The following is a 22,070-nucleotide window of genomic DNA, read 5'->3' on the forward strand; positions in this document are numbered from 1 at the left end:
TCTCGTTCCCTACTCAGGGAACCAGGGTTATCTGTAAACTGAGATGTTTTAGGATTATTTCTGAGAAGTTCATAAAAAGTAGACTGAAAGTATACTTTCTTATTTTCAGTTAAAAAAGAAGCATACTTATAGTACACTTGTTTTTCACAAGGGTTATTATGTATTTACATATTTAAAGGGGTAGTTTACTAAAAAAATAGAAATTCTCTCTTCATCTACTTCATCATGTCACTTAAAAGCTTTTTTAACTCTATTTTATGCAACTTTATTAAGCAGATTGAATTATATTATAATGCAATATAAATTGTGTATTTTTAACTTCCTCTCACTTTTCTCAGCTCTACTGAGTGTTTGATCTCTTGAATCTTCTTCATTCTGTCCTCAATCATCTGATGAACATCTGTCTGTGTGAGATAAACACAGGTAACTTCCATTTTATGAAAAAAATATCATTTGAATAATGATTTTGAAAACCAATTTTACGACCGCCTTGGCTCATCTTGAACAAGTGTTTGTCCAGTCGAACTGGCTAAAATAAAAGTTGTAAGTCTTTTCAATATGACCTGAAACAACTGCAACAAATGGGAAAGAAACTTAGCTATTAAACTTAAAGTTCACTGAAATTTATATAGTCACCAATATAAACACTCATTAACAGCAAATAAGCAAGCAAACAAATAAATCTTAACATGTAGTCAGTTTAGACTCTTTCACACAACTCTTCCATATAGTAAATCGGGTAGTAAATACATGTTACAAATGTTTTTTTTTTAATTTATTTTTTATGTACAATCATTCACAAATTCATTGTAAAGCCTAAAACACTAGTGAACTTCTGCATGATTTACTCTAAAGTTACTAATGTTATAGATATCTAATTGATAAACATTAATTGGACAGTAAACATTTGATCATTTTACTAACCTTTTCAGTAAATAAAGGAGAGTCTTCAGTCGAACAGTGTTTACTGGAGATGTGCTGCAGTCGTTGTCACTCTTGGTTCCTCTCTGACTGGTGCTGATGAAGTTTGTTCCCACCGTCTCCGGCTCTCAGAAGCTCCTGGCATCGATGGACTGCCGTCAGCTCACTCAGGTTCACGGATTCACCGATATTGTGCTCAAACCAAAGTGAAAAACTCTTTCATTGTGAAGCTTTCTAATGCTCTCACTTCTCTTGAAGAATATTTACTAGATTTAATGATCATCTACACTAAATAATATTTCAGTATTTTCATTCACAACTGATGAAAGTCAATAAAGATCCTGTTTTATTCATATTCTGTCTGTTGTTTCTGTGAGCAGATGTTCATGAACTCAAATCATTCTCCAATGTGTATTTATATATTTATTAGCAAACAATTTAGTTTACAATCAGTATCAGTTATAGAATTGAACGCTTGCCTTTATTCAGATATTACAATATAAACCAAAAATCACAATATTTCACAAGTAATTCAATATTAACAGCTGGAGAGGAGAGAGAAAATGGCTTCAAAAATATCATGTAGAAACAATTTCATAGTAGATTTGAATATCAAAGTATTAATGAAAAACAAAAAGAAATATATAGATGTGTAACAAATTGGCCATTTACATGTACATATAACTCACAAATATTTCATTATTGTTCATGTTTTGTCAGTGACTGATTTTTTCTAAGGGCCTGAATATATATTTGTTTTTTGCACTTGTGTCAAATTTGAATTTTCTTCATATTTGTAGGTAAAATATACTTGATAGTGCAAATGCATATTTAATCATTTGATATTTGATGTTTTTAGTTTGTTTCAGTTGACAGGTGTGATGATCAGTGGGTTTGAGTTTTTACCTTTATAATTAAGGAATGGGTTAAAATATGGATAGAGTTTGTCTGTGAAAGTCTGACCAGTGAAAGAGTAGATAAGAGATCTGGAGTCCACGTCATAAAAAGAGACCAGACCCTCCTCATAATCCACAAACACTCCCACCTTCTCAGGTTTCACTGTCAGAGATAAAAAGAAAGATGGACTTTCACGAGCCGCATATTGATTCTCATTCCAATGAGTCACAGTCCAGTATCCGTTCTCAGGACACAGCCAGATGTCCTTCCTGCTAATGGATTCTCTGGCCACTCCTAATTCCCACCCAGTCTTTCCCTTCACCTGCACCTCATAGTAAAATCTCCCTGAACTGAATCCCTGCTTTGCCAGAACACAAAACCAGACATAAAATCTCTTTGGGTTTTCTGGGGCGTCCTGCTTAATATCTCCATGACTGACTTGTTTTCCATCATCAGACAGGATGAGATATGGATAAGCTGTATCAGGATCCAGAGTCACATCCACTGAGAGAGATCAGACATTATCAATCAACTTCAGAACAAACATTTTCATGCGTGTAAAACACATTATAATCAAAAGTATTGTGAGTGTATTGGTGTCAGTCTCACTGTACCTGCAAACTTCTGCACAAACTTCAACTCTGTGAACACAGATGACAATATAATGATGAATTAGTAACAGGAATATTTCACTGAGTTTCTCTCTATTAACAGCATCAGGCGAATGTAAATGTTGATCGTTCATCAGTTTGTGAAACAGAATGTGTTTAACATTAATGCACTTACAATGAAGGTCTATGAGACGATCATAACAGAGGGTTTAAAAGCAGAAATGTCAAGTTTGTGTTTTTATTAAAGCTGTAACAATAATCATTCAGTGTAAAAAAAAAATGCATTACTTTTGCTGTTAAGTGTCTAAATTCTCCTTGTGAGGAGGGAAAACTTTTTAGACAGTTTATTTAGTAGTCAGATTCTTTGTCAGTGACATGATCCTGTATTAGAGTTTGTACAGGGATAGTTATGTCATGTGACTTACATGTCACTAAAGTTATCATAATACTTCTGTAACTGGTTATGACGTGAGTTGTAGTTAAAAGATTTTAATAATGTGGTAATCACCAGCACATCACAGATGCTTAAAATTAATTTAACACTTATTTTTAAATGTATTTTCTTAGTTACTGACAAGAACCCTGTGTTTGATCTTCACATACCAGTTTGAGTGAGTTTTTCTTTTAGCTGTTCCTTCAGTTCAGTCAGAGCTCTTTTCAGAGAGTTCACATCAGAGTCATTACTGTGTGAAAGGGTGTTCAAGTACATCTACAGCAGGACAGAGAAAACTATTATATATAAAGAGTACAACGGGGGGAAAGGTGCATTTGATTTTATTCTCTTTTAAAAAACAAGATGGGACAAAAATTGAGCTCAGCACTTTTCTTTTGTTGAGGCACTTGGAAATTTGTCTGATTCTGTCACGTTAGCACAGAGACAAGAAGGTAAGATCCAAGTGCAGCTTTAATGGGGTAGTCCAATAAACATAATCCAGAACAGGCATAATCCAGAACAGGCAACTCCACAAAACAGTCCATAATAAACAAAAGAAACAGAAACAAAAGCCAGTGACAAAAAACGGAAGCAGGTGACATGAAATGAAATCACGATAACAAAAGTAAAAACAAACCAAGTATAAATAGACACTAACGATGAAACACAAAACAGCTTGGTGCAATGAAATGGGTTAATGAGTCCGGGAAGTGTGTTATGGGTAATGTAGTCCAATGGGTGAAAACAAGAGTCCGGGATGGTGTGCCCTCTAGTGACCGATAGGGCACTCTCACTAGTGATCATGACAGATTCTTCCTTGACTCGATCACAGACAGCAATGCAATGTTGATTCTGTGCTAATTTGATCTAATATTTAATGTTTTTAGAAATGTTGTAGATTTATTTAGCAAAGGAGATTATTATTGACTATATTTTGAGACAAAGGTCTTGTTAATGACTTCCAGAAGTTAAAAAAAATGACTTTTTTTTTTTGTTCAAGGTAATTAAAGCAACAGTTTTTAATAACGGGGTAATATTTGGGGTAAAAGGCGCCGCTGCTGTTGGGGCTACAGGCACAATAATTACCATGATAAGAAATAGCTGGCTCACTTTTATTATATATATATATATATAGTGATAATATTAATCAGCGAGTCCACGGATGGCTTATATGGACTGCATGCCACACACACACACACACACACACACACACACACACACACACACACACACACACACACACACACACACACACACACACATATTTTTCTAGTCAGTACTTCTGAAACATTCATAACTTCAGTCCTGGGTCTCTAGGACTTAGAGTTGAGAAGTGTGCAATGTGTAAAATTTGGGAGGATTTATTGACAGAAATGCAATATATTATACATAATTTTGTTTTCAGTGGTGTATAAAGACCTTACTTAATGAACCATTATGTGTTTATTAGAATGAGTCGTTTCTATCTACATACACCGCGGCATGTTTCTACAGCTGCCCTAAATGAACAAACTGCTCTACAGAGCGTGTTTGATCACTATGTTGTTGTTGTTCTAAATCATTCATGTTTTTAGAGGCAGCTTGCATCATCACTACGTTGAATACACACAAATAGTAGTAGTAGTAGTCATTTGGTTTATTAGAAGCAGAGACTGTTCTTTGTTAGAAGAAGAAACCTTATTGCTTGACTGGCAAATGTACTCTCTGTCTCAGATGATGACATCTTTGCTTTGTGTCAGCCAGACGGCCACCGTAGCTTCTCTATTTTGCTCCGAAAGGGAGCAACCTCACCGCAGGACAAAGATGGGCACTCGAGTTAGTGACTCGATGTGAAATGACTTCAGACTTAACTCAACACAAAACAATTGTGAATATTTAAAAAACAACTCAAGTCTTTTACCCTTAACTACTGATACAATAAATAATTTGTGTTGTTTATAATATCTGCATCACATATATTTATCTACATGCCGTGGTAGATCGGACTCTTGTCATAGAATTTGTTTATGTTTGTGCTTAAAAAAATGTCATAAGAGTCCCATGAAAAATGGCAGGAGACACCATGCCTTATGTTCTTTCATTTGAGTTTATTAACATGTCGGATATCGGCTAGATGCACAGAATGCGGGAAAACAATTAAAGACGCTGGAATGAAAACAACATTTTTATCAATCTTTTCGTAGTATATGCAGTTTTTCTCTTTTTAAATGTGTGTCTATAAGAGAGAGATAGAAAGAGATGTTAATCCATTTATTACTTAAAGCTCATCTTTTAATGAATCACAATCAGCATGTGTACTGTCATCACTAACAACGAAGCTGTACAATAAACTGCTGTATAGCAAACAGTGACTCACTGGCGCCATTTTGCGTCCACTTAGCAACTGTTTTGAAAATGACTACTCGTGTTGCCAGGATGATTGTTTTGTACATTATAACGGTATAATATAATATAATTATAATATAAAATAACAAGCTGGATGTACATTATCCCTTACACCATAGGACCTTAATTTCAAACAAAACAGATTATACAAGGATCATATTATTTTGTATATATAATACAACAAGGATAAAAAAAAGGATTTGAGAATTTTTTTTTTTTTTTCTCGAGACTCGACTCGGACCCATGACAAAAGACTCCAGACTTGACTCGGACTCCAGATAAATCATTTGTGAACATCAATGTCGCTGGATGCCGCTAAAATTTAGACACTGCACCTTTAATTATTTAATGAGTTTATTACGGTTTCATTCTGTTCAGTTACAGTGGCAGCTAGGATTGAAAACAGTGTTTGTCCTGTAATATTGTACATGATGGCAGATGTTCACATACCTGTATGAGGTGGAGATGACCGTCAGTTTGTGAGAGCTCAGAGTTTCTCTTCTCCAGCTCAGTGTTTCTCTTCTCCAGCTCAGTGTTTCTCTTCTCCAGCTCAGTGTTTCTCTTCTCCAGCTCAGTGTTTCTCTTCACTTGCTCAATATTTCTCTTCTCCAGCTCAGTGTTCCTCTTCTCCAGCTCAGTGTTCCTCTTCTCCAGCTCAGTGTTTCTCTTCTCCTGCTCAGTGTTTCTCTTCTCCAGTCCAGTGTTTCTCTTCTCCAGCTCAGTGTTTCTCTTCTCCAGCTCAGTGTTCCTCTTCTCCAGCTCAGTGTTTCTCTTCTCCTGCTCAGTGTTCCTCTTCTCCAGCTCAGTGTTTCTCTTCTCCAGCTCAGTGTTTCTCTTCTCCAGCTCAGTGTTCCTCTTCTCCAGCTCAGTGTTTCTCTTCTCCTGCTCAGTGTTCCTCTTCTCCAGCTCAGTGTTCCTCTTCTCCAGCTCAGTGTTTCTCTTCTCCAGCTCAGTGTTTCTCTTCTCCAGCTCAGTGTTCCTCTTCTCCAGCTCAGTGTTCCTCTTCTCCAGCTCAGTGTTTCTCTTCTCCAGCTCAGTGTTCCTCTTCTCCAGCTCAGTGTTCCTCTTCTCCAGCTCAGTGTTCCTCTTCTCCAGTCCAGTGTTTCTCTTCTCCAACTCAGTGTTCCTCTTCTCCAGCTCAGTGTTCCTCTTCTCCAGCTCAGTGTTTCTCTTCTCCAGCTCAGTGTTTCTCTTCTCCAGCTCAGTGTTCCTCTTCTCCAGCTCAGTGTTCCTCTTCTCCAGTCCAGTGTTTCTCTTCTCCTGCTCAGTGTCTCTCTTCTTCAGCTCAGTGATTTCCTGCTGCAGCTCTTTAATGAGATCTTCACCCTGTTTCTCTGCTTCTTTTTTTTGTTGTTCCTTCATCTTCAGCTGCTCAGGCTGACATCTCTAAATGGATTGGATCAGATCAGTGAAAGAGCTCAACAGTGGATAATTTCTCTATATCTGTGTTCCCCCCCACACACACAAAGTTAAAAGTTATATTTTAAGTTTTAAGGTGGTTTGCCTCTGCATTCTAACAGTGGACTGAGATGGGCAATCAAATCAAAGAAGATGGGCTTTACTGTTCTGCTGTACTGTCAACATTTGTCTTTAAAAGAAAGGCATAGAAACGGCCTCAAATAAACTATAAAAAAAGAGACTGAAGTCTTGTTGTTTTTACTGGTTAAAATTAATGGAGAATATGTCTTGGTTACTTGTGTAACCATCATTCCCTGAAGGAGGGAATGGAGGCATTACGTTAGATCATTCTGACGAATGGGGTCTCGCCCAAGAGCCCAATTACCTTTGAGTGGTAACAAAACTGTACCTTGGTCTGCAGAATTTGCATCGTGATCTCCGCCCCATTCTGTGGCTATATAAGGATCAGCACGAGCATACTCGCATTTTAAGTCTTCACTGAGGAGCCAAGCTGTGTGACCCGGCGATTGCGTGACAGCGATTGTGGCAAGGGGACGTAGCATCTCCATTACCTCCTTCAGGGTAAGAGGGTTACACATGTAACAGATACGTTCCCTTTCAGTCGGTTACATTCAATGTTATGGGCGGTATTTTAATGATCTAAGCGCATGGTCTAAAGCGCACATCAACAGTGCTGGAGAAACTGTGGAACTCACCTGAGGAGAAAAGCGCAAGCATCCAGTCCGTGGAGTGGAATGGGGCAGCAAATGAATTGACACCGAGCAGGTCCTACTTACTGGCCCGAAGAGGCGAGTATACGGGAGGACATGGGCTCTACACGGAGATAATAGAATCTTGGAATATCTGTTAGTGAGGCGCCATGCGCCGGTGCCCAGAAGGCAGCAACACTCCTGGCTGAGTGAGCTTTCACCTATAGGGGGCATGGCAGGTCTTGAACCTCATAAGCCAAGACTATAGCATCCACTATCCAGTGGGACAACCTTTGCTTGGAAACAGTCTTCCCTTCTTCTGGTGTCCGTAACAAACAAAGAGCTGGTCAGAGGTCAAAGCCGTCAGGAGCACAGTTTTAAAAGAAACTTCAGCTCGACTGAGAGCAAAGGCTTGAAGGGAGCTCTCTGCAGTGCTAATAGAACTCTGTCAGTTTAAATCTAGACTAAAATAATAACTAAAATTTGACTTGACTTGACTTGACTTTCACAAACTGGTGACTTCCTGAGGCACCACCGGGAAGAAAGGAACCAGTGGGGAGCACTTGCAATCAGCATGTGCAGCCCGAAGGAACCAACTGTCCAGCCTCGAGTGCTTGGGACACTGATGTGGAGCCTGATGCTCTCAGGTACCTGGGAAAGCTACCCATGGCCGTCAGCTCAGGATCAGACTCAGGCAACACTGGCATCCCAGAATGAGGCAAAGCACCCGAATCCTCATCTCCTGAGGACTCAAGCCCTCCTAGTGATGCAGCAATCGACATCTTGTCATCCGCCGGAGCCCCGAATGAGATGCTGGGACCCTGATGAGAGGGACCAACAAACTCAGCTGCAAACTCAACCCGTGTATGCTCTTTTTAGAGAGAGAAAAAAAGCTCTTTCAGCAATGTTGAAGCACCCAGGGGAGACGCAGAGCTGGAACAGAAGCAGGAAGCTCTTTAAACGATCTCCGCTGAACCACAGCGTCACACCAACACCACTGAAGACTCGTAGTTACACACACTCTGGTGAAAGCACAGCAACAATGAAGTGCTCAGCTACGAAGTGAAAACTTGAATGCGATAATTCTCACACTGCTCCTTATATAATCACAGAGCAGGGCAGAAATTGCGATGCAAATTCTGCAGACCAAGGTACTCAGCATACCTTTGGTTTGTTTTGTTACCACTCGAAGGTAGTTGGGCTCTCGGGCGAGACCTCATTCGTCAAAAGAGGTAATGTTAAACACGTGAATGACTGAAAGGGAACTCGAGTTTTTCCGTGGGTGCTTGACCATTCGGCGCCTGTGGCTGAGACCATTGCATCATTCAAGAAGCAGCTGAAGACACACCTAACCAAAAGCATCAAACCACCTTACACTGCTAAACCAATGCAACACACTCACTCACTCCCACTCACAGTATATTGTTTAGGCAGGATGATTAATGCTGCTACCAAAAGGACACCCAGACCAATAATCATCAAGTTTGAAATATGGATGGTTCGAGATGAAGTAAGGAAACAGTCATTGGAGATGAGAGTCTGCAAAAAGAGTAAGATTCAGTTCAAGTAACACTTCTCGAAAAAAGATAGCAAAACTTGTGCAAAGTTGTGGCCCAAAGTGCAAGAAGCCAGAAAACATGCTCTAAAAGAAGACTATTTACTCAGTAATGCCAGGGATGGGCAAAAATACATCAAAATGTATTTTAAAATAAAATACAAAATACCTTAATTTTAAATGTATCAAAATAAACTACAAAATACAGCAGCCAAACCATGTATGAAAATAAACTACTGTATTTTTGTATTTTGAAAATACTACAAAATACTTTTACAAGGGAGCATGAAATTTCTTCGCAAACCTTCCATCATTTGGCCCATTTGATCTATCCCTTCACCATTACACTGACTTGGTTAAGTAAACAATGTTTGATAGCAACAGCTTTTCTTTGCCCGAGTCATGCAATAAATCTGACATATGCAACCAGTTAAAGGCACAAATATGTAGGATTTTTAGATTAAAATATTCAAAAACCACTAAAACAATGTTATATTTTTTGTTGACTTGTGTACTTACATTATCCCAAATGTTTCCAAGAAATTGTAAATCCAGAGAAATAAACAATTTTAACCAGGACACACACTGTGTGTGTCGATTTCGATTTCCCGTTTTATTTTGACGAAAAACCATGGAAACATCAAAGACACTTTAGTACTGTATGAGTTTTATTAGACAGGGAAGCAACTGTTTGGATACATTCAATGACAGAAAACTCATCATGTTATATCACTTAACACATTAAGGGCCAGATTTACTAAACAGGGCAAATTACCGTGAGAGCGCAATTCCACAATTGTGTTGATGAGAGTAGCAAGTTTTGCACGTGATCTGCTGACATGCAAATTAAAGATCACAGACACGTTCAGATCATTTATATAATGATTAATGCAATCTACCAAGAGCAGTGCAAATTAGAGTTAGGTCGCAAAAAAAAAACAGAGCTGAATCCTGATGCTGATGTTCTCATCAGGTGTGGGTCGACACAGGCGCAATTTAACATGTAATCTGACAAACACATACACATATACTGTATAATACAGTTTAATATAGGCCTATAGGCCAACATGGCTTGGCAAACGATATGTTCGGATAATGTCTTACTCTGGCATTTCAAAGAAATGAATAATCCTTCTAGCGCACGCTCTCTGTTCTCCGCAGTGTCTCCTCCTAACAGCAACAATTGCAGCCATGTTACAAAATGGGTTCAGACATGCTTTTTAGGGCGTTAAATAATGGTGTAAATACTAGTAAATTGACGAGCGTAAACATTAGTAAATCGCATTATGAGATTCATTTAAATACTCTCCTCCCATAAGTTTTGCATCTGAAAGGGAAACTCCTAAAAATGCATATGCAATAAGGTCAGCTGCAAACACAACTCAGTCCATGCATTTTCAGCGCTAATTTTATACTGCGTGTCTTTAGTAAATCCCGACAGTAGTTTTTTAACACCAAAAGAGGCTTTGCGCTGGCATAAGCTATTAGTAAATCTGGCCATAACTCTTTTTGTTTAAATCTCGTTTTCTTGATTTACCGTGAGTACCATGTTTTACCATGACTAATATCGATCTAGCTTACTGCAGTGTGCAACAAGTGTCTCAAAGCAGCCGCCGAGCGAACGCACAGAGTAGCACTATACCAACTTTTAACACACAAATATATCTAATATGATAAGCAGGGCTGCTTTATCCTACATGCACATGACCAAAAGAAGCGAAAGCGGCGACTGTGGCATAATAAAAGATCCAAAATATTCACAAATCCCTGTGATCTTCCAGATGAAGGTTAGTTTTAAAGTAACCAACGGTATAATGTTTGCAAATGACTCATAATTGTATCCTAATTTAGTTACTTGATGTTTGGTAACAAAGGGCCTACTTTGCATCAGCAACACTGACTCAATGACAAACAAGTCATTCATAAGAAGACAACTCATGGCACCTGTATTCATAGCAACTACTTTTTAACCAATTAATCATTTGATTGTTAATCATAAATGTAGGGGGTTGCTGCTCTGTAATGTTTTCAAGAACATTATGTAAATTGGTATACTATTTAGCCTAGACTACCAAAATGAACACCAAAACTTAACATGAACTGTTAAATAATAAAGCAATTCATGCTAAAAATCAATGGAAAGCTGGCAGCCTGCACGTTTCTTGACCACCATCTTCCATATGGATCAATTTTCTGTTCTGATCGCAACAAGTCTCTGCAAACTATAGAGCAGGCACCAATCAGAGGCTGCAATTTTATGATGTCATCATGTAGGCTTCTTACAAAGTATTTTACAGTATTTTAAAAATACAAAAATACAAAACACTAAAGTAGTTTGATACAAAATACAAAGCCATTTTCATCAAACCTATCAAATACAAATGACAAAAAAATACTATTTTGTATTTGAAATACGTATTTGAAATACATGTATCATAAATACTGCCCATCCCTGAGTAATGCAGTGTTTCTCAACTGGTGGGTTGTAACTGTTTTGGGTGAGTTGCGGAGTGTGTCGTCAAAGAAACAACAACAAGAAAAAGCCTTAATTCTAAAGGCTGATCTATACTACTGCTTCAGACCTATGCTGTAGCCTCTGTGCCTTAGGCTATGCATCGGTTTTCATTTATACTTCTGCATTGTTGTCCGCATCGACGTGCAATTACACATGCAGGGAGAGGTTCTAGCAGACCAATAACAGCGCTCGTGATCCGCGTAGAATTGACGCTGTGTTACATTTTTGGAGAGGTGCAGTATCTGCGGTCAGGTTAGATGTTAGGCTATATGTCAGTGTTATTAATCTGCTGTTGTTACAAAATAAAAAGTCTTTAACCTCAGAAAAATTTATTTTAAAGTCCTGTCACACGTTGTACTGAGCTCATAGCGCAACCTCTTCAATTGCGCGTACTGTATGTCACTTCATACATAACGAGCAAATTATTATGAGCATGCAACAGCATAGTTACATTGTTAATTAGTAAATCATGAAATTATTAAAAAGTACATTGTGTGTTAGCTGGGAAGGATTTTCATGCAGGTATGATGTTCATTCTATTCATCAGGATCATTTCCAAATGTTTTATTAACAGTTCATGTTAGTATTGTGTATTCAACATGGTAACTAAATACCACTTTATTTTCCCTTTGAGCTATTTTCTATATTTTTGATGACTGTGGTGGCTCTTTATTGTATTAAACTAGTTTGGGACTGCTATATTATAGCCTTAACTTAATACTGTTTATTCATCTGTGTTAGTGGTATGCTTACAATTTATGTTAATTAAGTGGAACAGTACTTGTGTGTGTGTGTGTGTGTGTGTTTGTCAACCAATTTTGAGAAATAAATTAGTTTAGTTCAAATTCCTAAAACTTTGGGTTGTGGCTTAATGACCACGAGAACATGGGGGTCCCACAGATAAACCAGTTGAGAAGCACTGCAGTAATGGACTCAGGTACTTTGTTAAAGAATACTAGGTTTAAGTTTTTGTGTATCAGATGTAAGTGTGATAAATCGGTTTAATAAAACGAAATGAAAATTCTCTCTTCATCTATTGGCCTCATGTCACTTGAAACGTTTTTAAAAATATTATGATGTTTAACTGTTACAATAGGCTCAAAATTGCAAATTGAACAAGAGGTAACAAAACAATTTATTTAAGAAAGTGTTATTATGATTAATTTGAAAAATTTCTACGGACTTTTCTCTGCTTTACTGAGTGTTTGATCTCTTGAATCTTCTTCATTCTCTTCTGGATCATCTGCTGCTCATCTGTCTGTGTCTGAACCAGATGATGATACATAGAGAAAAAAAACACACACATTTATCACTGAAATTTTAGCTTATTTGATCTAAAGACTCAATGAATTAAAAGGTCTCATGTGCTTTTAGTCCATGTCTGTCAGCTTTGAAGATGACATATGGTAACATTCTCAAAAACTGACAAAATTAACTTTTAGCTGATTTAAAATCAGCTTCGCGTCCGGTGTGCGAGCCCCTTCAGAAAAAACAAAAACAAAACAATGCTTTCTAATTTGAAAGACGTGTCGCGCTGTGCTTCGCGTCCGGTGTGCGAGCCCCTTGAGCATTGGTTTTCAGCGTGTCGTGAAAAACACACAAAACACATCCAAAATGGGAAAGAGCTTTGTGATTGACTGTACAAAAAGCTTTGATACAAAACCTGAGGTATATATTTAAAAACTGCAGAAAGATTTGCAGTTATCATTTTATCAAATTGTTGGATTTTGAGGTAACGTAAAATCATACCGTATATATTGTATTGTTATATATTGTGTTGACAACTGATCAATTAAATATTTTTCCACCTTATATTCTGCATAATTGGGTGTTTTTCAATAAACAACAACACTGACAAAAACTATACTATAAAACCATGGATTATGTTTATTTGACAAGTTGTAAGGAACACATTCAATTCCAAACTTTCGTGTAATTCGTTAGTTTTACTCGCGTTTTCGCAGTTTCCCCTGTTAAATCCAGTCACGCAGCAGGTTCTTTTGCCACTCAGTCCAGCTGAGGGAGCGCGCTTTCGGCGGGAAAGTGACGTCGATGCATACCCTCTATTCGCGCGTAGATGGACGCTTGGACATATTGAGAGTTTACTCGCTTCATTCGCGCGTGAAAATCCCTTCACAACAGACGCGAATTCGCATCATGAGAGGGGCTCTCCCGCTCCTTTATGTGTCCCAGACTCTCCCACTTCTTTCTGCACACTTCCTCTGAATAAACACAACGTGTCAGTGGGGAAATAATTGTAAATTACAGCGAATAAGCTCAATTGGTCGTCTTTAGTTAGATTGTAGTCTTAATATATATATATATATATATATATATATATATATATATATATATATATATATATAGCTCAAATTGAGTAAAGACCGTTTTTTTACAACTTATCAGATTGTCCGACCTCCTCACTCACTTTCTTTCAAACACGATCCTTTTTATTTCTGTTTCTATAAATGTATGAAGATGTAAAGCGACGATGATTTTGTCCTCCATTGTTGTTTCGAATTTCTGCCTCAGCTCGCTACGTCACGTCACTACTAGAGCAAGCTCCTGATTGGTTAATGTGGCGCGAATTTTCGCCAAAGTTCAGATTTTTCAACTTGCGCGTTTTTGCGCGAATCGCGCGTTATGCCCGTCAAACGCCAGCATCGCTCAATTCGCGCCGCAGGATGTCTATTCGCGTCTTTGCATTGACTTAACATGTGAATCACTGGCGCTTACCGCTTCATTCGCGTCCGGTGTGAACGCACCATAACTCTTTACCTTCTTCTCTCGACTCTCCTCCTCTATAGGAACAGTGTTGTGAGTCCTGTGTTCTCCTTCAGTGCAGAACAGACAAACACACATCTGATCATCTCTGCAGAACATCTCCAGAGGTCTCTCGTGTTTCTGGCATATATAATCCTCCAGATTTTTCACAGCGTTGATCAGTGTGTGTTTCTTCAGACGTGGGACTCTGTGATGAGGCTCCAGATGATCATCACAGTAAGAGCTTTGACACGTCAGGCAGGACTTCACAGCTTTCTGCTTTCTTTCATCACAGATGTCACAGAACACTTTAGATTCTTGATTAAGCTTATTAAAGTGTTGCACAAGCTTTACAAGTGTTGTATTAATCTTGAGATCAGGTCTTCTGCTGAATCTTTCATTACAGAGAGGACAGAAGCAGGTCTGTGTGTTTGTCCAGCACTCGCTCAGGCAGGATCTGCAGAAGTTGTGTCCACATGGAGTGGTGACTGGATCAGTGAACACTTCCAGACAGATGGAGCACTGGAGCTCCTCATTTAGTGCTGGACCATTGGAGGATGCCATGACTGAAAAGATAAGTAATGACAATTTATCATCTACGAAGAGAGCTGAAGAAAGCAAATTTCATGAAAAGGTATGTACACTGAGTAATTTAATTTATGTTCTAAAATGGATGCTGCATTATCTGAAGTGCCATTTTCAAAAGGTGATAACTATTTTGATTGCTATTGCTGACTTTGCGATGTGTTTCTCTTTCTTTGAAGCGCTGAGTAGTTTCACATCGCTTTCTCTCGTCCGCTTGAACTTGATACGCATAGATAATGACACATTTTGAAAAAAAGTGGGTAACTTCTGTCCACCTCATCTATAAGCAATGACTAAAATAAAGAAATTTAATTTGAATTAATATTGATTGTGGAATAAAAAAAAAATCAATTTTAAAATCGTAAAAAAAAAAAAGAAAAAAAAAAGCGATAGTTAGGTGAATCAAAGTTTTTCCTAATGTTTATACGCAGCAGTCGTCCATGAGGGGCTGCCGCTTTACTTTCATTTTGTAGTTTATTTTATGATTAAACTTTACTTCCATAGTTTGCTGGTTCCTGCTTCCTTCTTGCTTGAGCCTTTAACATTGTTACAGCTATAATGTTTATTATCAGTTTATTTTTTCAGTTTATTTTTCACCAAATCTCCCCAAATTTAATGCAGACAAATAAAAAAGTTTTTTTAGTCTGGAGTGGTGTATGTGTGGGTTAAACTAACTTTCTTGCCAACAAAACTTACACAAGGTTTTACTTTGGACAGCGACTTCCTTTTTCTCTTTGTTTCTCTGTTTGATTTTTCCATCATCTTCATGATCAAAATCTCCCTCTTCTTCTGCTGTGACTGAACCTCCAGATCTCCTCTTCTCTCCATCTTCTGGTGTTTCTTCTCCTGCTTCCTCATACAAGTCATAGATAAGAAATTGGTCCTGGTTTTCTTTGAGTATCTTCTCCACTCTTTCAAGTATCTCAGAGTGCAATCCTGATTTTCTTTCATCAAACTGAAGATGTTCACCTCCACACTCCTTTATTAATTGATGAATAGCGTTATTGTTTATCTCTCTCTCATCAGTCAACACTAAAGTGTGTTTAAGAGCCTCCTTACTGAATTTATTCAGCACATATTTCACCCTATTTCTGTCATTGTCATTGAAGTCGTTCTGCTGCAGTACAAGTATGATCACATGAGGTCCAGGAGCAGACAGATTCACACACTCTTTCACTCCCTGTGTGATCTGAGTGATTGACAGATTTGGCCTCAGCAGGTGAGGAGCGTTGATGACTGTGACGTCTCTGTCCTTCAGTTTTCCTCTGTGTTTCTCAATGTTCAGCTCTACATCAGCAGGTGCTTCACTCTCAAACGCTGCTCTTCCTAAGATGAAGTTTCCCACTCTGTTGTTTTCTGTTATATTCTTCCCCAGCAGAACAATCCTCAAATCACTCACTGGAACACAGAACACAAATAACAGTAAAACTCGACCCGTGATCCATGAACAGAGATGTCAGATTTCAGATTGAAGGTACTGGAACTGCCATTGAGATGAGTGGAGATGTTAACACAATCTTACACTATTTTACACAGAAGTCTCTTCTGCTCACCAAGGCTTCATTTATTTGATCCAAAATACAGCAAAATCAGTAATATTGTGAAATATTTGTACAATTTAAAATATCTGTTTTCTATATGAATATATAGTAAAGTGTAATTTATATCCAGTGATCAAAACTGAATTTTCAGCATCATTACTCCAGTCTTCAGTGTCACATGATCCTTCAGAAATCATTCTAATATGATGATTTGCTGCTCAAGAAACATTTATGATTATTATCAATGTTGAAAACAGTTGTGTACAAATTTTTTTTTTTCAGGATTATTTGATGAATATAAAGTTCAAAAGAAGAGCATTTATCTGAAATATAAAGCTTTTCCAACATTATAAATGTATACTGTCAGTTTTGATCAATGTAATGCAACCTTGCTGAATAAAAGTATTAATTTCTTTCATTTCTTTCACAAAAAAAAAACTACTGACCCAAACCTTTGAACTGTAGTGATAATGTTACAAGAGCTTTCATTTTCAGATAAGTGCTGTTCTTTTGAACTTTATATTCATCAAATAATCCTGAAAAAAAAAAAAAAAATTGCACACGACTGTTTTCAACATTGATAATAATCATAAATGTTTCTTGAGCATCAAATCATCATATCAGAATGATTTCTGAAGGATCATGTGACACTGAAGACTGGAGTAATGATGCTGAAAATTCAGCTTTGATCACAGGAATAAATTATATTTTACTATATATTCACATAGACAACACCCTAGTGAAAAAAAAGTATACTAAGTATACTTGCAGCAAGACTAATTATTAGTATATTTCAAGTGTGTTAATGATTAGTTCATTTAAAGTGTGCTATTTTGAAACAACTAATTTTGTACTAAGTATATTTAAGTTGAAATTAAGTAGTATTAAAATACAACTTTAAGTATATTTAGTATACTTATGTGTGCTAAATTGGAACAACTTCAAATATACTTAGTACACTTTAAGTATATGTCTGTGTAGGGATTAATTACATGCTTCATTAGTGATATTAAAGTGTTCTTAACTTGTGTTATAAGTATACTTTATTTGTGTTAAAAGTATATTTTTTGTTATAATATACATTGTATTATAAGTATACTTTTATTTGTGTTATAAGTATACTTTATTTCTGTTATGAGTACACTTTGTGTTATAAGTACACTTTATTTGTGATTTAAGTACATTACAAAATAATTACGAGTGTCTTCAGAAAACACAAGCAATATACACTGAATATATTATTTTACAGGTAATGGTATATACTGTATGCTCAGTACCTTTGGCTTATTCCAAATATTAAACATTACACACTTTGCAGTCAATAACAATACACTTTGTTATTACTTATACTTTGTATAATATAGTCAACATTTGAAGCGGATCAAAACCTTTAATCAAAGTTGTCCTAACTTTTTTGATCCACTTCAAATGTTGACTACTGTACTTTGAATTACATAATCTCACACAATACAGTTGTGCTACTATTTAAATACAGTTTAACACATTTTCCCAAAGTTGAATGCATTTGTTTGCAAGGCCATTAAAATAAATAAAATGTAACAACATCACTAATGAAGAGACATATTTCATTGACAAATCCAATAGTTTTTATTTAAACTTAGATTCAGCAAAACTTACCATGTTTTTCATTAAAGAAAAAAAAATATTGGACCATGGTGACCCTCTATACACAAATACAAATTACACATTATATTCCATCATTTTCTGATGAGCTTCTCATTGTGTCTGATGGCACAATGATGACCGCAGAGACTCGTGAAGAACAGCATCTGTTGACAGAATGTACCAAAGATATAAGACAGCATGTTCAACTCTTTATTCACGTTTACAATAGTCTGTCTAAATCCTACAATGAACCACTTAAGTAAAGTTGGTTTTATATTCGCACATTCGGATAATTCTGATAAATTCAGACTTTCCAATAAATGTGCAATAAATTAATGTTTGCGAATTTTAAGCAGCGACATGATATTGACAACAAACGATTGTCAACTTACAACATTTTTCACAGTCGATCAAAATAGGCAAGTATTGTTTTAATGGCATATTTACTTGTGAATGTCCAATGTAGTGTGATTAACAAGGCTATTGAATACGGATGTCCGAATGTGCGAATATAAAACCAACTTTACCGAAGTCACTGAACCAATACTATTTTTGAACAGTAAATGAGGATTAGCAGCAGGGAACTGTATCAGAATGGCATGTCGATATTGTTTTCGGTACATAGTCAAGCATAAAACACTTTATGAATTAATATCGTACAGAACACGGGCCGATTTGACCAATAATATGAATGTTTTGGTGCTGCATTCAAACATGTGCCATAAACCACCACACAAAAACTCAAAAAGGAGATATCAAGCCAAAATATCGCTCTCCGTTTGTTAAAGAAAATAAAATAAAGTTTGTTAACTGGTAGACTACAACTCACCTCCCAATAGCAGCACTTTTCTCCGGTTCTTTCAGGATCGCGTAGGCCATTAGATTAGCCGGTTGTCGTCGCCATCACGGTCAGTCTGTGATGTCACTTGATTGAACTGGTCAGAATCCCCAAGATTGAGCGATGTATTGCGCTTTCAGTGTTTTATTAAATAAATTATACATTGCGACATTATACTTCACCTGAGTGACTGAGCGAGGAGATTCAGACGAGGACCGTGACGTCAGCAGCTCTGATTGGCTGAAGGCAGTGAGCAACAAAATCTGATTGGTCACAGACCAAGTTGAAGAGACATTTGAATTCCGATAAGTTTAACCACTCAACATATTTTTTCGCATTACTTGTGCTGCTGGTGTGTTGTTTAATATAGATTTGTGTGTACGATTGTAAAATGATTCTGCCAGTGTAAACTTAATAAACATTTAGGCTACACATATTTGGAAATTGTATAGGCTACACTGCATATACTAAATGGGCTTGTAATGCATTCATACTGAAATAAATAGCACAAGTAATATAATGAATTCCAAGGATGAAGAAGTAAACTTAAAAAATATATTCAAATTTAACATTAGATACACTACAACTTCAGGATATTAAATAATGTATTTTTTAAATATACTTCCAGTGCATTGTTACAATGATCATTTTCAGCACACAGTTAAAATATACCTCAAATATATTTTTATAAAGTGCAAATAAATACACTTTTAAAAAATAAACTGAACTTACACTTCAAGTATATTTTTCTAAAATATATTTTTTAGAAAATATACTAAAGTACAATTATTTTAAAGTGTGTTAAAAGTTGCATTGTGAAAATATGATACTAATATACTTTTTATATATTTAATGATAGTACATTTTTTGTTAGTATATTTGCAGTGTACTATAGAAAAAGGGAATATATTTAAAATACAATAAAGTATACTTTTTTTTCACTAGGGCAGCTATTTTAAATTGTAAAAATATTTCACAATATTACTGATTTTGATGTATTTTGGATCAAATAAATGAAGCCTTGGTGAGCAGAAGAGACTTCTTTTAAAAACATTAAAAAATCTTAGTTGAAAAACTTTTAACCAGTAGTGTATATATAAACCTCCCTTATAGACACACAGTTTCTCAAGGATTTTGATATTTGCAGTACTGAATATTATGAATTATCATATTTGTTGACTTACTATTAGGTCGCTCAAGAGATAGACTTCCACATCCTCTTTGAACTGCAAATAAAATAACATGGAAATTAAAACTTTTACCAAATTCTGTTATCATCTTTATTTATTAAAGAAATAATTCACACGAAAAGAACAATTTACCAACATTTATTTTTCCACCTCAATATTATATTCTTTCTTTCAGAATGCACAAGTTTATTGCCTGCATGGGGATAATTAAATAATACATTTTTCATTCATTTTCAATACTATTTACATCTGTACAATCTTTTGTTTGTTTGTTTGTTTGTTTTGTTTTGTTTTGTTTACCAGCAGTCATGTTATTACCTTCCTTGTCGGGGAGATATTTGTGTTGTCTTTGCTGACTTCTGTTTCCTACAGATAAAAGAAAGTTAAATTAAATACAATATTGAAAAGTTTTTTTGCAGCACGTGTGGATCTTCATAATCTTCAATCTACAAACATACTCAAAAACTTTTCTAAATGAATCTGCTTCTTTTTACAATATCAGTAAAATAGTGCAGTAGCCCTAAATGAGTGTTGTGAAATGCCAAAAGTGAATAAAATAAAATAAAATAAAATGCCCTTTTTGAGGAAGTGGTTAATATAATCAGATGTTACTGAAAATTGTGCTGCTTTATTATTTCACATAACTTTGCCTTATTATTATTAATTAAGTTAGGATCACATTTATAGGACTCTCTCTTTCTTACTATTCTGCCTTGCTAAAAAAGAAAACGTATTCGATCAAACTGCGCACTGGATTACAATGAAAGAAACGCGCATTTCCGTTATTCTCCTGTACCGAGATATTTTTCAGTATTTATTATAGATTTACTGTAGGCTATATACATGCTGTTACAATCTCAGTAAATATGGTATGGTATTTTAGCTTGTTAAACACATTTATTTGGTCTGATTTGATTCCTACCTGAACTAGACGCCATTCCACAAGCTCGTGACAGAAACTGAAAGCGAAAGTCTGTTCGGGAGACGGAAGATGAGAGGAGAACACGACTGACTTTCACTCAGAAGGGATCATCCGAAGGGATGAAGGGTGCAGGGGACAAAACTTCTGCGTCATCTTAACGAGACAATGTTTGTTCACACCGCCGGCGGCGAGAGCGTCAAAGTGACGCTAGTCATTCATTTTCAATGAGAGCTGGCGGCGCGTCTTGGACGGTGAGAGCGTCGAGGAGAGTTGAAATCAGGTTAACTTTATGGTAATGAGCTATGACGCGGTTCGGCGGCAACCAATTGGAATGTAGAGGTCCTCGCGAGGCTTCCGATTGGTTGACGCGACTTGTCATTAGGCTTGTTCGAGATGCATCGGCGCTGCGCAGACCGATCGGCGAATGACATCAAAGTACCGCGAGAGCGATTGGAGACCAGTAGACTCCTTATGCTTTTGAATCGCTCTCGCGGTACTTTGATGTCATACACCGATCGGTCTGCGCAGCGCTGGTGCATCTCGAACAAGCCTATTTACTTTGACCCTCCCGTCGGCGGCGGTTTGAACGAACAGTACAGCGTTGTTGGCAGGGCGGCCAAGGCGACTGTTGGAGATACCCCTCGCTGCAGACTGTAGCGCGGTGACGTCACGTATTTTGACGTCACGTATGTTACGTATTGCATGTCTTTAAAACGCATGCGCCATAACATGTTGACAGCGCATGCGTGTCATATTGTCACGTGTTTTGACGTCGTGTGTGACATTCCACGTCCTTAAAACGCATGCGAAAACTTGGCACAAGTTAATATGTAAAAATGTTGAAAACGACAAAGAAATAATAAAAGAAAGAGCTTTATTGGCAAGTGTGCTTGCACACACAAGGAATTTTACTTGGTGCTGAAGCTTCCAGTTCACATATACAATACAAATACAACAAGAACATAGTAATAAAAATTCTAATAATAAATATAAAATTAAAAAAAAAAACAGAGCGGCAAAACTGAGTACACATATCCATTGTTTTGAACATGCCATCTGAAGTAAAATTATATAATGAGGAATTACGGATGTGTGTGGCTATAGTATTTTATTTAAAAGGTTATTTCCACATTCTGTTGCACTTCACTGTGTATATTGCAATATTACTGTAAACATTAAT

At 36.7% G+C, this 22,070-nt stretch overlaps 1 protein-coding gene across 7 annotated transcripts; it reads right to left on the reverse strand.

The window, feature by feature from the left end:
- Positions 1-1,063: 1,063 nt before the first annotated feature.
- LOC137009850 (E3 ubiquitin/ISG15 ligase TRIM25-like) lies at positions 1,064-21,175 on the reverse strand. 7 transcript variants are annotated; one of them, XM_067372426.1, is made up of 13 exons: positions 20,891-21,175; positions 20,269-20,334; positions 20,105-20,161; positions 19,963-20,004; positions 15,470-16,171; positions 14,162-14,754; positions 12,609-12,689; positions 8,772-8,894; positions 5,782-6,633; positions 5,698-5,739; positions 3,033-3,138; positions 2,433-2,459; positions 1,064-2,322 (listed from the first exon to the last, which is right to left on the reverse strand). In XM_067372426.1, exons 1-13 carry the CDS (start codon positions 20,904-20,906, stop codon positions 1,787-1,789), a joined length of 3,243 nt encoding a protein of 1,080 aa, XP_067228527.1. In that variant the 5' UTR covers positions 20,907-21,175; the 3' UTR covers positions 1,064-1,786. The 7 variants fall into 7 exon arrangements, with proteins under 7 accessions (XP_067228527.1, XP_067228526.1, XP_067228528.1 ...); XM_067372425.1 differs by having other exon boundaries at positions 5,698-6,633; positions 20,287-20,334; XM_067372427.1 differs by having other exon boundaries at positions 5,698-6,633; positions 14,204-14,754.
- Between the last annotated feature and the right edge of the window lie 895 nt (positions 21,176-22,070).

The sequence above is a fragment of the Chanodichthys erythropterus genome, chromosome 20 (assembly GCF_024489055.1).
Source record: "Chanodichthys erythropterus isolate Z2021 chromosome 20, ASM2448905v1, whole genome shotgun sequence".
NCBI classification, from domain to species: Eukaryota; Metazoa; Chordata; class Actinopteri; order Cypriniformes; family Xenocyprididae; genus Chanodichthys; species Chanodichthys erythropterus.

Bases quoted from the DNA above. Each gene is read 5' to 3' on its own strand.
- LOC137009850 (XM_067372424.1), bottom strand. The intron at 20,162-20,268 runs GTAAACAAAACA...ATCCCCATGCAG, and splicing joins AGGTAATAACATGACTGCTG to GCAATAAACTTGTGCATTCT. The intron at 2,323-2,432 runs GTACAGTGAGAC...GATCTCTCTCAG, and splicing joins GTTTGTGCAGAAGTTTGCAG to TGGATGTGACTCTGGATCCT.